General features: G+C 38.9%; 1 protein-coding gene across 1 annotated transcript in view; it reads right to left on the bottom strand.

Annotated features, from left to right (window-relative positions):
* The window catches only part of pepd (peptidase D), a 138,213-nt gene that overhangs the window by 1,970 nt on the left and 118,023 nt on the right, over nucleotides 1–18,220 (bottom strand). Inside the window, exons 10-14 of the mRNA XM_067419135.1 lie at nucleotides 7,599–7,667; nucleotides 6,563–6,640; nucleotides 3,794–3,942; nucleotides 2,650–2,834; nucleotides 933–1,124 (exon numbers count right to left, since the gene is read on the bottom strand). Coding sequence (XP_067275236.1) covers nucleotides 933–1,124; nucleotides 2,650–2,834; nucleotides 3,794–3,942; nucleotides 6,563–6,640; nucleotides 7,599–7,667 — 673 coding nt within the window. The remainder of the gene's footprint in view (nucleotides 1–932; nucleotides 1,125–2,649; nucleotides 2,835–3,793; nucleotides 3,943–6,562; nucleotides 6,641–7,598; nucleotides 7,668–18,220) is intronic.

Genomic DNA, 18,220 nt, shown 5'->3' with positions numbered 1-18,220 from the left:
AAAGTGCAACCAACAGTTTAGTTTGAATTAACAGGAAGTTAACCTTTTCTGCTGTCATTTTCAATAAAAGTACAGAAAGTGCAACCAACATACTACTACTGCTACTTCTGCTTGTTTTTCAAAATAAAAATATTACAATATTAATATGAAAAATAAAGTGAAACTAACATCTCTTAAGGTTTAATTAACCTTAAGAGGTTTACCTGCTACTTTTGCTGTTGTTTTTCAACATAAAAATAATTTTAATATAATATTAATATACAAAAATAAAGTGCAACCAACATCTCTTCAGGTTAAATGAGCAGAGGCTGAACCTGCTACTACTACAAACAGCGAGCGACTTCTTAAGAACATCTCCGTCTTTACTAAAGTGTTCGCACACACTGGACCGCGATGGTGGCTTGATCATTTCTCGCTCGTTGGCTTCTCTGTCATCCGCTGTCATGATAAATCCTGCCCGCGCTGTTTTGTTCTCTTTGCGTTGCTGCTGCTGGCGCGTGCGGCTGACGTCACATAGGCAGACTGAGTTTAACGCCTTTATCATTAAAGGGCTAAGAAAAAACATCCATATAAAGTCTGACGTGCTTAAATCAAATGCGTTATTTCCTATTATCGATACAAACGATCGATTACCTTTTAAAACGATATTAGATCGATATGTCGTCCGGAAGGCCAACTTGCCGAGCACAGATCGATGTAGTTAGATCATAGGAGTATAAATCAATACATCGATGTAGAAGATGAATCGTTACACCCCTAATATAAAGTATGATTTATATGCATACATTATAGTATATTGACAAATCATGAAAAAGTTATTAGTAAAACGTATATGACGTTAAAGAAAAGACTAGTTATGAATTGACGTGAGTCTGTAAATCTCCATCAGGCGTATCTAGTGTAATATATGATGAGTTTGTAGTAATTCTGACCCCGCCGAAGCCGCGGAAGCGATTCAGGACGTCGCGGTTGATGAAGCCGCACTGAGCCGGTGAGTCGAGCGCTTTATCCAGCAGGTGGTTGATGAAATAGATTCCCGGCTCCACCGTGAGGACCATGCGCTCCTGCACCACACGGCCCATCCGGAGACTCTTCAGCCCCGGCTCGTCGACACGCTCGATGCCCTGAAGAACAGAAACACACACACACTGATCAGAAACATGGTGATGTAGAAAAAACACTCTTTAACTGAATCTTTACTAACAATACACATGTACCTCAGTGGGGAAAAGGAGATTTAGGGGCGACTTTAAAGGGGCGATGAATTGAGAAATCAACTTTCCCTTGAGCTTTTGATATATAAAACGTCATGGTTATATAAGAATATCCTGTAAGTTTCAGAGCTGAAGACTTCCTTGTTAGTCAACAAAAAGCTTTAATAGACACCAGGCCCAGAAAACGAGGCTCTCAAATCAATGACGTATTAGAAGAGGAAACTCCGCCTCTACAGATAAATGTGTACGCCAGCTTCTGTAGCCCCACCCACCTGCATATGTAACCACGCCCACCTGCTTATGTAGCCACGCCCACCAACTCATACAGCTAAACAAGCAATAAACAAGCCAGAAGATAGCAAGATAATCGCTTGAAAACAAGACAGGTTGACACTGGATTTGCAGACATACTGAGATTAAAACTCAATGCTGTGCTTCTATATCGGATCCGACAGGAATGGTGCAGCACACTTATGTGAGTAAAACATGTTTTTATGATAGTATTGCATTGTTACAGATCGTTTTGATTATGTGTACGTGTCTAACAGAACACACCTCAGCACGCTGTCACGGGCTGGAGAATCCTTTATTTGCTGGTTCATTGCGGTTCGGGATCAGACATGTAATAATATGGGCCAGGACTCGTAAAGCCCAACATCCCGGGGCTGTGTGTTTTCCAGACGGCTATTCAAACGTAAGCATGTCGGCAGGCCGGTGAATCTCAAATAGTGAAATAACATTCATTTCTTGATCTGCCTTGTTCACTCTCTTGACTTGATATTTTTTAGAGCGCGGCCGTGTGTGTGTGTGGTTCATGCTTATATCCACCGATTGGGCAGGCCACGTACTAAAAAAATAAATAAATCACGGGCAGATGAGAAATAAACCATTTTGTTTGTTTGATAAAGACGTTTACGAGTCCTGTCAAGCCGCTTTCAAAACAATCCCTCCCTCATTAAATATGCAAATCGTCTCCAACCCTAGCCGTGGGCGTTTACTTCCAAGTCTCCAGTGACACGCCCATCAAAACCCAGCGTTCAGGAGAGAGCCTCAAAACCAGTGTAGAAAATAGCCTATTACTGATTAATTATGATGTTTTTGAAAGTGAAAACCATACAAATGTCATTAGTCGACCTCAACAGTATACAATTTTCCTGACACCTTTAAAGGTTCTGTTCTTCGTGTGTTTTCGAAGCTTTGATTATGTTTACAGTGTGCAATATAACACTTGAAATAAAATATCTCGCTTGGCATTGAACTTTGAGCGTTATAATTTTACAGGTATTATTAATGCTCTAACAGCAACATTACACACTAACTAAAGTTTGAAAGATGGAATCGCAAAGAATGGGACCTTTAATAAAGAGACAGACGCCAGACAGCACAAAGGAAGTCTCTCCTGCTCTGATTTATTGATGAAACGCTCAGAACTGACCTCTGGATATCCTCCCACGTCGTGGACGTCGATGCCCAGCAGATGACCCAGTCCGTGCGGCATGAACACGGAGCCCAGATGAACCTTCAGCATCTCCTCCACCGCCCCACGCAGGATCCCAATCTTCACCAGCTCCTCCAGGTGAACCCGGTCAGCCAGACGATGCATGTCCGTCCACTTCACACCTGACCGGACACATCAGTGACGTATATGAGCTGAGGCCGTCATTAGACTGAGGTCAGAGGTCATTTTACAGCGGAGGACTGCACTGAAGCTCTCCTGGACTTCAAACCAAACACGGTGTCTATTTGTCATTTTAAGAAGGGCATTCTTAAATAATAAAACGCAAATTTCAACATTCACTACCATTAAAAAGTTCGGAAATTCGAGTTCGGATTAAACATCGAGTGTTTAAACGCGAAAGGCGAAGCTTGAATTTACGGGTATGTCCCTCTTTGGCTACTGTACTTTCAAGATGGAGAAGCAACATGGCGACCGGCATTCGAACCCCTCACCCATATGTGTTTTCAGTGGCATATTATAAACTTACGCGAATACTTTATAACTTGAAAGAAGTAAATATACATTAATGAGCACATATATTTTTGAAAGAACTAAGTGTTTTTAGCTAAGAATAAACTAAAAAAGTTACACAGTGTAGCTTTAACAGTCGGACTCTCACATCCGCCATGTTTGTAGTTTTTTATGCACTTTTTATCCACATTTGTAGTTTTATTTGAATCATTGTACAACTCACAATGGGTTGAGGGCAGTGTTGCCAAGTCTGCGGTTTTCCCAGAATTTGGCTACTTTAACACTTTTGCTGCGGGGTGTTTTTCATGTCCGCGGGTTGAAATGACCCCAGTTATGTGATATTCAGCTCCGGGAATGCTAATTTTAGCAGGGAACCCTGCCAAAAAACTTATACTTTACCCTCTGGAATGGAATTTTTACCAGGGAATCCCCCCACCCCAACCCTAGTTAGTTCTAGTTTTGAGTGCGACGGATCTGCACTTCGGATCTAACTGGAAATATTAAACCATCCGAGGATCTTTGGAATACTTATTTCATCATACAATGATTTGGGACGTACTCTAATAGTTTTTTTAGGACGGATAGTATGCGAACTGGGATGTGTTTGTACCTGGTTTGATGGCGGCCATGACGGCTCTGGAGGACTTCAGCACGGCCTCATAAATGGCTCTCTGGTCGGCGGTGAACTTGCCGTTGGCCGGGAAGGAGCAGGTGATGTCGGAGGAGTAGCAGTAATACTCGCCGCCCATGTCAAACAGACTGTCAGGAAACAAACACAGTATTTAGATTATTCTTTAAATTAACAATAAATGTAAGCGTCACCAAAAAAACACTTGAAGCTTCAAGAAAAGACATTCACATTTAGATATATTTTTCTTATTATGGATTTCAATAAACCATTTAACATACAACTTATAATGTTGTTTTTCAATATACAGGATATTACAGGGTTCCTAGAGAAGTCTTCAAGTCTTTTTAAGACCTTTTATATAAAAACATGAATACCCATTTCACGTCCCTACCAGCAAAGTTTTTTTTTTTCACGCTTCACCTTTGCTTGTTGCTTGAGGTCTGTGTTTTTGTGTGGTGTGGTGTTTTGTTGTGTTGTGTTTGTTGTGTTGTGTGGTGTGTTGTGTGTGTTGTGTGGTGTGTTGTGTGTGGTGTGGTGTATTGTGTTGTGTGGTTTGTTGTGAGGTGTGTTGTTGTGTGTTGTGTTGTGGTGTGTTGTGTGGTTTGTTGTGTTGTGTTGTGTGTTGTGTTGTTGTGAGTTGTGTGGTGTGTTGTGTTGTTGTGTGTTGTTGTGTGTTGTGTTGTGTTGTGTGGTGTGTTGTGGTGTGTTGTGGTGTGTTGTGTGGTTTGTTGTGTTGTGTTGTTGTGAGTTGTGTGGTGTGTTGTGTTGTGTTGTTGTGGGGTGTGTTGTTGTGTGTTGTGTTGTGGTGTTTTGTGTGGTGTGTTGTTGTGTTTTGTGTGTTGTGTGGTGTGTTGTGGTGTGTTGTGTTGTGTGGTGTGTTGTGGTGTGTTGTGTGGTGTGTTGTTGTGTGTTGTGTGGTGTGTTGTGTTGTGTGGTGTGTTGTTGTGTTGCGTTGTGTGGTGTGTTGTGTTGTTGTGTGTTGTGTTGTGTTGCGTTGCGTTGTGTGGTGTGTTGTGTGGTGTGTTGTGGTGTGTTTTTGTGTGTTGTGTTGCGTTGTGTGGTGTGTTGTGTGTTGCGTTGTGTGGTGTGTTGTGGTGTGTTGTGTTGCGTTGTGTGGTGTGTTGTTGTGTGTTGTGTGGTGTTTTGTGTGTTGTTGTGTGGTGTGTTGTGTTGTTGTGTGTGGTGTGATGTTGTGTGTTGTGGTGTGTTTTGTTGTGTTGTGTTTTGTTGCGTTGTGTGGTGTGTTGTGTTGCGTTGTGTGGTGTGTTGTTGTGTATTGTGTTGTGTTGTGTGGTGTGTTGTGTGTTGTGTTGTGTGGTGTGTTGTGTTGTGTTTTGTTGCGTTGTGTGGTGTGTTGTGTGGTGTGTTGTGTGGTGTGTTGTGTTGCTGTAGCGTGTGATCTTCATTTACTGAAGGCATCACATGTTCGCAGTCTCTGAATATGACCAGGGGCTGCGTTGAGTTCTCAATCATCAGCTCCGCCACTCTTTATTTATACTTCCTTATTTAATCAAAATAATCATTGTTGACAAATTAAAACTTTTGAGGAAAAATACAATACGGAGAAGTTACATACAGCCCAATTTTTAAGACCCAGACATCAAAATTCAAGACTTTTTCAGGTATTATTTCCAAATTAATAAATTGAATGCTCTTAAAGGTGCACTATGCAGCTTTCCGTCCACTAGAGGGCGCCTATTTAAAACAAATGTGTAGTTTGATGACGCAAAGTGTGAGCGCAGCATCTTGGGACATGTGGTCTTCACCTCACAGCCGGTGGAAAACAGGACTCGGGCAGAAATCACGTTCATGCATGCGGTTATTAACGTTACTGTAGTAAAGCAGAGCAGGAGCGAGTGTTGAGGAGCTGAGCGAGGCCGCTGGAGCGATTGTTAAACAAATACCCGCCTCGCGAATACCGGGACTTTTATTATGACGGGACGGGATCTTCCGGCTATGATTATGAGGTAAAGCAGCTGTTTATCATATTAGATACATTTAAGTGTGTTTAACATGATGTTGACGTTCCTCCGTGCGTTCACTTGTTCACACTGCTAAGAGTAAAGCGCTCCTGCCAAATAAAAGCCGAAACCGAGGGTAGCGCAGATATGACGCGATTGACAGGCGACTCGCTCAAACGCTATGCTGACACGTCCCGGTCCTGAGTTAAAATAGCAATTTTCTCACAATTTACAAATAGTTGGAAACATTTGGGATATTGTAGGTACTCAACTGAACAAAATATATAACACCGGCCTAGTGGTTTTTGGATATTTTACTGCAAAAATACTACATAGTGTACCTTTAAGGCTTGTTAACACGCTGCGGGAACCCTGTATTAATGCAATAAATGACAGATAATTTGATATTTCACTACATATTAGGTATCACTTTAATTAATTTTCGTTTATGGATTTCGTCTTTCAGAGACTTAGAGAGTTCATATGTCTGAAAACTGTCATTTAAAGATGAATGATGCTGGATGTAAATATCCTTTTATTGTAGTAAATCAGCTTCTACTTTAAATAATTCATCCATCATGATTTTCAAATCATCTCTCAAAGACGTGTTTGTAAAAAGTGAAGGTGTGTTTGTGTTTGCTGTCCACCAGGGGTCAGTGTGCACCTGCTCATGAAGCCTGAACCCTGAGGAGAGATCTTCTGTACTGTACACCAGCATCAACCAACAAGACAGATGATTTATTAAAGAAATCACGAAACTCAAGGGGAAAGAGGCTCAGACACTCACCACATGTCTCCATCCTGGATGGTTTTGTCGTTGGGAGACCCGGCGTGTCCGTAATGCAGGACGGAGGAGTTATTCCCACTGTCGGAGATTTAACATGTTGACATGTTAGGATATTTACAAGGTTAGTTACACTGAGTGGGCACACACAACAACCACTGATTTAATAACTGACCAGAATTACTGACCATATCATCCTCTACATTCTTACGATAATTATCTATCATATCTAAGATCAGTCCTTCAGCGCTGCAGTTGGTCAGTGACAGATGCATTATTGGTAAAAGTTATGTGTTGATGAGCGGTCACATTAATACTGAACATGACTTTAAAAACTGTCCCATCAAGTATTCAATTACACTTCACCCCCTCTCACAGAACACACACACACACACGCACAAGCACACGCACACACACACACACACACACACACACACACACACACACACACACACACACACACACACACACACACACACACACACACACACACAGACACGCGGACAGACACACACACATACACTTACACACACACACACACACACACACACACACACACACACACACATACGCACGGACAGACACACACACACATACACACAGACACACACACAAAGATACAAACACACACAGAGACACAAAGATACACGCACACACACGGACACACACAAAGACACAGAGATAAAGACACACACAGATACAGAGATACACACAGACAGACAGACAGACATACACACACACACGCGCACACACAGAGAGACGCAAACAGACGTAAACACACACAGCATCAAATACTGCTGAAAGTGTTTAAATGACAGTGTTATCGCTCTGTAAGACACTGCTGTGTGTGTGTGTGTGTGTGTGTGTGTGTGTGTGTGTGTGTGTATGTGTATGTGTGTGTAACTCTCAGTAATGAGCTCAACAGCCTCTCATGGCTGACCGGGCCGCTCTGCTCCAGTTCTGCTGGTGTTGTGTTGTGTTGTGTGTGTGTGTGTGTGTGTGTGTGTGTGTGTGTGTGTGTGTGTGTGTGTGTGTTCACCTTCCACAGATGCAGGTGTACGAGGTGTGACGCATCCCTCCGCGAGAGTAACAGTAATGCTGGAACAGACTGAAACACACACACAGTTCACATGCATCAATCAATCAGTCAAACTTCAGCACATAATCCAAAGAAATAAAAGAGGAAATTACATTTTTCAATGAGAAAATGCATTTTTAAGGTTTAATAAATCTTTTTGCAGTGTAAGATTATTTTCATGACAATAACCCTAATTCGTATTTTGAATTCAGTGAGCAAATTTTAAAGAAACACAAGAACTGAAAATACAGCCAAAAGCAACACCGAAACCCACTGCGACCTGCACTAAAGCTGCAAAATGCAACGTGAAGAGCCTGTCAGTCGATATACATTAAAACCGTGGCAGCTTCAGAAAACCCTGAGTGATAACTTCATAACTCCACATCAACTAAACGAGATACACACTGATATAAAGCAGACGAGACATTTATATGCTGTGTGAAAACCCCCCACAGATACACATTAAAGGAGGGACCCGAGCCACACAGATCACAGACACACCCTAGCAACACTCATACACCCCCTAGCAACCACTCACACACACCCTAGCAACCACTTATACACACCCTAGCAACCACTCATACACCCCCTAGCAACCACTCACACACACCCTAGCAACCACTCATACACACCCTAGCAACTACTTATACACACCCTAGCAACCATAAAGCAACTCATTTAAACGTTGGATTGCCAATAAACACTGAAAGACTGAATCAAAAAGTCAATGATCTAAAACCAAAACACCAAAAGACATGACCACCAGTCCTCTGGAGCAGTTAATCTACAGCTCTCCTTTTTAGTTTTAACCCAGGGTTAAGCAACATTTCACACACAATTGCAGCTCTGAAAGGGTGTTAGGATAATTGCAAGGTTAGTTACACTGAGTGGACACACACAACAACCACCGATTTAACATTTGCTTGTCTTAAACATTTACATTAGCATTTAATCATTTACCAGACGCTTTTATCCAAAGCGACTTACAAAAAGAGGAGAGCAATAGAAGCAACGGAACAAACAAGGCCAACAACCTGTAAGAGCTGGAAGAAATCTCAGTTTATCAAGCACAGTACTCAATTATTATTATTATTTTAAGACAAACAAACAGAATAATATTTAATCGTTAACGTTATTATTCAACAAAGCACTTTAATTATTCATTGTCAACAATTAATATTCAATGTCAATAAAGCACTTTAATATTCAATGTCAACACGGCTCATTAATATTCAGTGTCCACAATGCACATTCATCAACAATGCTCACTAATATGCAACATCAAAGCTTATTAATATTTAAAGTCAACAATGCTCATTATTAAAATGTTAACACTGCTCATTAATATTCAAAGTCAACAATGCTCATTATTAAAATGTTAACACTGCTCATTAATATTCAAAGCCAACAATGCTAGTTATACAAATGTTAACACTGCTCATTAATATTCAAAGCCAACAATGCTCATTATTCAAATGTTAACACTGCACATTAATATTCAAAGCCAACAATGCTAATTATAGCAGTGTTAACACTGCTCATTAATATTCAAAGCCAACAATGCTCATTATTCAAATGTAAACACTGCTGATTAATATTCAAAGCCAACAATGCTCATTATTCACATGTTAACACTGCTCATTAATATTTAAATGTAAACACTGCTCATTAATATTCAAAGTCAACAATGATCATTAATTAAATATTAACACTGCTCATTAATATTCAAAGTCAACAATGCTCATTATTTAAATGTTAACACTGCTCATTAATATTCAAAGTCAACAATGCTCATTATTCAAATGTTAACACTGCTCATTAATATTCAAAGTCAACAATGCTCATTATTTAAATGTTAACACTGCTCATTAATATTCAAAGTCAACAATGCTCATTATTTAAATGTTAACACTGCTCATTAATATTCAAAGTCAACAATGCTCATTATACAAATGTTAACACTGCTCATTAATATTCAAAGTCAACAATGCTCATTATTTAAATGTTAACACTGCTCATTAATATTCAAAGTCAACAATGCTCATTATACAAATGTTAACACTGCTCATTAATATTCAAAGTCAACAATGCTCATTATTCAAATGTTAACACTGCTCATTAATATTCAAAGTCAACAATGCTCATTATTCAAATGTTAACACTGCTCATTAATATTCAAAGTCAACAATGCTCATTATTTAAATGTTAACACTGCTCATTAATATTCAATGTCAACAATGATCATTATTCAAACATTAATACTGCTCATTTACATTTAAACATAAACACTGCTCATTAATATTCAATGTCAACAATGTTCATTATTCAAACGTTAACACTGCTCATTTATATTTAAACGTAAACACTGCTCATTAATATTTAAAGTCAACAATGCTAATTAATATCCAATGTCAACAATGATAATTATTTAAACTTTAACACTGCTCATTTATATTTAAACGTTAACACTGCTCATTTATATTTAAATATAAACACTGCTCATTAATATGCAATGTCAACAATGCTCATTAATATTCAATGTCAACAATGCTCATTAATATTCAATGTCAACAATACTCATTAATATTCAATGTCAACAATGTTCATTATTCAAACGTTAACACTGCTCATTTATATTTAAATGTAAACACTGCTCATTAATATGCAATGTCAACAATGCTCATTAATATTCAGTGTCCACAATGCACATTAATTAACAATGCTCGCTATTATGCCACATCAAAGCTAATTAATATTCAATGTCAACACTGCTCATTAATATTCAATGTCAACAATGCATTACACATTGTATCACAGGAAGTGGACTTCATCACTCAAGACTACAATGTTTTTTAACACCCTTTGTAAAAGTGATTCTAACGCAGGGTTAAAAAGCCACCTAAAGTTAATGACACTGTATTATACGAACACAGACACTATGAACAAACAGCATGAATATGGCACATGAAGCCAGTCCGGAAGTGGTGTTCTCGTGGGAAAGAGCAGATAATAACTGATGGATCTGCATTTAATTTCAGCTCATGTCACACAGAATGAGGGTTCAGCAGCAGGTCCTGTGACTCTTTATCGGCTGATTTCAGATGATTCTTTCTGACGCTCATGAAAGCTCTGCTTGGTTTGGTTCCCGTTATGAGGGATCAGAGAATCGCTCGCTTCAGGGCTTGATCTCTGTGCGCTTAATATAGATTGTATGATCCAGTTATGCTAGATTCAATCACACGCTAACTGGGGATTTGATATGGAAAGTGCTTTTAATTGAGAGATAATTGTAACCAGCATCCAGGAACAATATTTCCTCAATGCAAGCTATTTTCATACGGCAGAATATGTAAAGTTTATGTTGAATAAGTAATACTTTTATTCACCAAGGATGCTTTAAATAGATCAAAAGTGACAGTAAAGACATTTGTAATGTTACAAAAGATTCTATTTCGAATAAAAGATGTCCTTTTGAACTTTTTTTCTTTTAACTTTTTTTATACTAGTGTTAATTTCATGAGCTATCTTTTAATATAGTCTCAGTCTTAGTCCTGTCAAATGTGCTTTTTAGTTTTATTCGCCTAAATGTCTGAGTAGTCTAGTTTTCGTCACGCTGCAAAATTTCTGCTCAAAACTATAATCACAACAATATTGCTATTTGAGAAATGTGTTTTTTTATTTCATCAGTTGCTCACAAATCAAGAGGATGTCGACCCATCCGCATGGTGTGTTCCTCCTCATCTGGTTTAATGATGTATTATAGGCTATTTAATATACAGGCCTAATGGAAAAAACTGAAATTCAACAAGATTTTAATGCTTTTCTATTAAGACAACAGCAAAACAGTCTTTGAATGGTCACACAGACAATACAAAGTGCATTTATTCAGCAAACACAATCACAAATATCATGTTTGGATTTATTACAGTTCATCACTGAAGGATTGATAGCAGATTTATTCGCACAAGCAGCTCGTGAGTAACTAAGTAATTAGTTACTGTAATTTCTCCTTTAAAAATTATGGGATTACTTTTATTTTTTATGTAATTTAATTACAGTTACTTCTAATGCAATTGAACTGAATACTTTGTAGAGACTGTAGAACAATTTTATATATAATACAGTACTGGGATTAACATCAACATTTAAAGTCTAACTTTAAAATGCATGTTTTTATGTATCCTTCTCACATTTTTAATACTTAGGTCAGATAAGAGGAATAATTTATGCCGTTTTTTATGTGACCCTGGAACACAAAACCAGCCATAAGGGTCATTTTTTTGAAATTGAGATTTATGTATCATCTGAATAAATAAGCTTTCCACTGATGGATATAGGCAATATATGGTCCAGATACAACTTTTTTAAAATCTGTAATCTGAGGGTGCAAACAAATCTTTCTACAGGCTTTTCTGTAGCTCAAACTGTAGAGTGTGGCGCTAGCAACGCCAAGGTCATGGGTTCGATTCCCAGGGAAAGCAAGAACTGACAAAAATGTAAAATGTGTACCTTAAAATGCAATGTAAGTCGCTTTGGATAAAAGCGTCTGCCAAATGCATAAATGTAAAGGTAAAATGTAAATGTAAATCTAAATATCAAGAAAATCTTCTTTAAAATTTTCCAAATTAAGTCCTTAGCAATTCATATTACTACTAATAATACATTTATAATATATACCTATTTACAAACTACACTGTAAAAAAATATTTAGAAAAAAAGTTACCTGGTTGCCTTCAAATTTTGAGTTCATTCAAATTGAAATTTTGAGTTAATACAATGAACATTTTTTGAGATTCGACAATCGCTGAGTATAAGCGTTGAGTATAATCGCTGAGTAAAATCGTTGAGTATAATCGTCGAGTATATTCGTCGAGTATAATCGTCGAGTATATTCGTCGAGTATATTCGTCGAGTATAATCGAGTATAATCGTCGAGTATATTCGTTGAGTATAAGCGCCGAGTATATTTGTCGATTATAATCGTCGAGTATAATCGTCGAGTATATCCGTCGAGTATATTCGTCGAGTATAATCGTCGAGTATAATCGTCGAGTATAATCGTCGAGTATAATCGTCGAGTATAATCGTCGAGTATAATCGTCGAGTATAATCGTCGAGTATAATCGTCGAGTATAATCGTCGAGTATAATCGTCGAGTATATCCGTCGAGTATATTCGTCGAGTATAATCGTCGAGTATAATCGTCGAGTATAATCGTCGAGTATATCCGTCGAGTATATTCGTCGAGTATAATCGTCGAGTATAATCGTCGAGTATAATCGTCGAGTATATTCGTCGAGTATATCCGTCGAGTATAATCGTCGAGTATAATCGTCGAGTATAATCGTCGAGTATAATCGTCGAGTATAATCGAGTATAATCGTCGAGTATATTCGTTGAGTATAAGCGTCGAGTATATTCGTCGATTATAATCGTCGAGTATAACCGTCGAGTATAATCGTCGAGTATATCCGTCGAGTATAATCGTCGAGTATATTCGTCGAGTATAATCAAGTATAATCGTCGAGTATATTCTTTGAGTATAAGCGGCGATTACAATCGTCGAATATAACCGTCGAGTATAACCGTCGAGTATAATCGTCGAGTATATATTCGTCGAGTATAATCGTCGAGTATATTCGTTGAGTATAAGCGTCGAGTATATTCGTCGATTATAATCGTCGAGTATAACCGTCGAGTATAATCGTCGAGTATATCCGTCGAGTATAATCGTCGAGTATATTCGTCGAGTATAATCAAGTATAATCGTCGAGTATATTCTTTGAGTATAAGCGGCGATTACAATCGTCGAATATAACCGTCGAGTATAATCGTCGAGTATATTCGTCGAGTATAATCGTCGAGTATATTCGTCGAGTATAAACGTCGAGTATAAACGTTGAGTATAATCGTCGAGTATAATCGTCGAGTATAATCGTCCAGTATAATCGTCCAGTATATTCGTTGAGTATAATTGTCGAGTATATTCGTTGAGTATAATTGAGTATAATCGTCGAGTAAAATCGTCGAGTATAAGCATCGAGTATATTAGTCGATTATAATCGCCAAGTATAACCGTCGAGTATAATCTGCGAGTATATTCGTCGAGGATAACCATCGAGTATAATCGTCGAGTATATTCGTCGAGTATAATCGTCGAGTATAATCGTCGAGTATATTAGGCGAGTATAATCGTCGAGTATATTCGTCGAGTATAATCGTCCAGTATATTCGTAGAGTATAATCGTCCAGTATATTCGTCGAGTATAATCGTCCAGTATAATCGTCCAGTATAATCGTCGAGTATAATCATGGCTTAAAACTACACTGAAGATGGCAGTTTAAAAATTTCAAGTAAATTCTTCAGTTCAATCTTTGTGTGTTAAAAAAGGCACATACGTTCCTGTAGAGATAGTAATACACATTTTCCTTTTTTGCCAAATAAATGAAAAGCTCGCATCAATGTCTTCTCTCTCGCTGTATCAAAATCTCACCGTGCTTTCCTCAGAGATGGTCAAGTTCAGTTTGTGCATGATATACAATTTTTTTCTTTAATAATGTATCCTAAATTGTTGATAATTAAACCATATATCATATGCTGAAGTAAAATTCTGGAGTGTTAACGATTAAAAGAAAAAACAACAACCGTACAGAACCGAAAACCGTGATACGAACCGAACCGTGGGTTTTGTGAACAGTGCCGCCCCTAATATGCAGCTAGAACACAATCATCCGTTGCAGTTTTCATCCATTGCTTTTATTGTTTTTGGTTGTTTTGTTCATTTATTGTGGATTTTTAAAATGTTTTCAGTGTTATAGGGATAGTTAACTGGAGCCATTGACTTCTATTGTAGAAAAAAAATACTATGGAAGTCAATGGCTCCAGTTAACTGTTTGGTTACTGACATTCTTCAAAATATCTTCCCTTGTGTTCAGCTGAAGAAAGAAATTCATACAGGTTTGAAACAACCTGAGGGTGAGTAAAGGATGACAGGATTTTCATTTAATGTGAACTATCCCTTTAAATTGTCTTTAGAAATAAAAGTTTATTGATCTTTGAAAAGGTATACCTGCATTATTATGCCATTATCATTATTTTAGATGAAAATGTCTCAGAACGACAATATAATCCTATGTACTAACATTGTAATTAATCATTTGATACAATGCACTTATTGTGTACATACATGTTTTTACATTATACTTACATTTTAAAAATACATGCATGTAATTACGTCTGTAATTAATTTCTGTAGTTACATTTGTAATTACACAGTTGGCACTTCCCTTACACATAACCCTTAAACTGCCCCATGCAGACATGGTCAGGCTGTAATAGTAAGAGCTGCGATCTCTTCTCCGGCACGTCTCAGAATAGCTCACGCTCGCCCAGAGGAAAGAGTCAGAGTCTGAGTGGGCTACTTGTGCTTTTTCTTTGAAATGCTTCCATTCCTGCGGCATCCCTGACTCCTCCTCTGCACAGGGATATCCCTCAGCGCTGGCATCGGCACGCCAGACTCAAACGCACTGATCTCGGGCCAACGCGCCGGCCTGCCGCAGGGCCGAGGGACACGTCCAGCTTCCTCAGAGCTAACGTCTTACGAAACAATACCCTCAACTGCTCTCTCACATTCACACACGCTTGATTTAAAGGGATGCTTCACCACTTTTCAATATTAAACTGTTATTCCCTTAAAGGAAGCTGTTATGTTTTTGTATAGCTCCTTCATTTTCTTTCTTTTTGTTTATCAATTGTTTTGTGGATACTGTCAGTCTGTCTCTAAAGGGTCCTGCACACTGTGCGATTTTTCAAAATCCTTTGCGAATGTCCCTTGTCAGACTGTACGAACATGATCCCCGATGTAAGCCATGTCACACTGTAAGATCTTAGTTGGCATTAATGTCAGACTGCATGATAGTGAAGGTGCGCTAAAAATGGACGCACGCAAGAAAACTCGTCCGAAGTTTAATATCATCAATGAATGACGCGTTCGGTGACGGTGAGCTGCATTACACATGGGACTGAAATGGAGACTACAAAGAAATCTCTAGCTCTCGTTTTGGTCATAGTTTGTCTTGATAAACCGAGATATTTGACTGTCGTCGTAGGAGAAGTCACACTGCAGGATTCTGTGCCAAATCTTCTGACACTGCCAGAATTTCGTCTGAGGTTAAATTTGATCGCAGCGCTCATTAATCGGCGGCCGGTGAACACGTCAAACTAACGACCAAAGATGTCAAATTTTAGCCTCGGATCAGAGGAATCTTTTAGGATTTGCTAAATTTGTCTCAGACGGGCAAATCGTGGCCAAAATCGCACAGTGTGCACCTGGCTTAAGTTGTGTGTTGCAGATTGGTGTTTCCTGTTAATCACTTAAAGACTGTGATTGGTCCTGTCCAGCACCTGCTCTGGATATAGGGACCACCCCAAACACTTACTCGGTGCTTCATGCCATTTTGTGTGCTGTGGTGCGCGTCGTGCCTTTTTGGCCTTTGAATTAGAGAGCGTCTCACCATACCAGAGTGGTTTTTCTGTGAAACTTTGTTAAGAGTTTATTTTAGGGATGTCAATTTTCACAAATTCCCATGATCGATCGTCGTTTAAATTAACGATCAATTAACCGATTAATCGTTAACCATAACACTGCTGCTATTAATATGCGTCAACAGCAGAGGCTTACAGCCGACAGCATGACAGTAGGCCTATGTGCAATGCTGCTCAAAACACCATGTTCTTCACCAAATGAATGAGAAGGATTTTTTTTTATCTAAACAAAGGGCTATGGGACTGTAAAATTAGTCGATGTTATTTACAATTTAATTAAATGACTTATTTAATAACCAAATATAACCTGTAATACAACACGAACGCCGCCTCAGATCTGTTATTCAGAATGTGTGGACGCACTTCCAAGAACAACGCTGAAACACCTAAACCCAGTTAATTCAAAACGATTTATTAAAATATTGTTTTCATTAATGTTATGTAATGTGACAGTCCCAATCATAGTTATTATTAGTTGCGCGTTGCTGTTTGAACTGCACGAGCTGAAGCGGATGCGTTGAATCAACATTGGTAAGTTACACTGATCGCTGAGATTAATCGCTGACATCCCTAGTTTATTTATTTGAGAGTCTTGGTTTAATTCTTCAGTTTCTTTATATATTATAGTCTGTTTGCTTTTGACTGGGTACTATATATTGATTTATTTATCCATCAACTTTATATTTATTTGTTGTAAATGTTGTTTTGTCTTATTAAGGGATGTAGGGGGTTGGACGCCAATTTAGGGTGTGTTCACACTTGTAGTTCGGTTCGTTTGGTTCGTTTGGTCCGGACCAAAAAACAAAAACAAAACATATAGTCCTGGTCCGCTTAGCGTTCACACTGGCGTTTTTAACAGCGAACCTAAAGTTACCGAACCAAAGGCTCAGGGAGACGCTCACAACCTGATTGGTCGGCTTATATGACGTAGGAGCTGCTTACCGAACATTCAGAACAACGCTGTGTGCTGGATTAAACGCCGTCATTTTATGCGTGTTCATATGGCATTATTTACCCGCTGAGAACTCATGAAGAGCTCATAAAATGTTCAAAACATTCAAAACAGCAGCAGGATTTCCTCCGTTGTGCAGAAAAGAGACGGCCGTTCTGTCGTCTGTACCGGATAATAATGGGCAGCACAGGTCCTCTGATGAGAAGAACCAGGTTTGCTTTTGTGTGTTTTTTCTAGCATTTTCCAAACATGCTCGTCGGACCAAATATTGATGAGGCTCTTCCTCGTTGCTCTACGTTTGCCCTCTAACGTTAACGTTACTCATTCTGGATGCACCGATCTTTCCGCGTCGTCAAATCAGCTGACTATGCGTCTCATCTTGGGACATCACGTCCTGTTTTTGGTCCGTTTACATGTCTTTGGTCCGTGTTGCGTTCATATATCAGTCGAACCGCACCAGAGTTGGTTTGGAAGCGGACTGAGACTCATCTTTTTAGCGCTCTCGGTCCGCTTGTTTGGTGCGCTCCAGGGTTCAGATGGCAGCGTTCACATATGTTCAGATGAACCGCACTAACCGAGCAATCGCACCAGGGTTCGTTTTAATCCAACCACACATGACAAGTGTGAACGCACCCTTTTTTACCCTTTCTTTTGACCTTTATTTATGTTAAAGGAAGGTAAGGAAGTTACATGTGTTTTTGTTGTCTTTATTTTTGTTGTCTTTATTATTTTTGAGGTAAATAAGTTTCTAAAAGAAGTTTGTTTTGTTCGTTATTTTGGCCTAGTCTGCCCCTGAAGCCAAACCCTTAACGTTTTCTTTTTAAATAAATGTTACATCATTTTGAGTTCTCTCTGGTGTGGCCTCTCAACCTTTATTTCTGTTACGGCTGACCCCTAGAGGTTGTAACAGAAATGTATGTAAGATTGTGGCCAAAACTGGTATTGCATGTGTATCCTCTCTCCTCCTCCCCCTGACTCGAGGTTGCCAGATTGGCGGCAGGAACGTTTGTAGATCTGCAGCTGTGGTAACTAGAGCAGATCTGGCATCCCAGATGCCCAAACACTACTGACTTCATGATTGGTCGA

Source organism: Pseudorasbora parva, chromosome 16 (assembly GCF_024679245.1).
Source record: "Pseudorasbora parva isolate DD20220531a chromosome 16, ASM2467924v1, whole genome shotgun sequence".
Lineage (NCBI taxonomy): Eukaryota > Metazoa > Chordata > Actinopteri > Cypriniformes > Gobionidae > Pseudorasbora > Pseudorasbora parva.
Note: the sequence above shows the minus strand (reverse complement) of the source record. Positions and strands in the feature narration are given on the sequence as shown.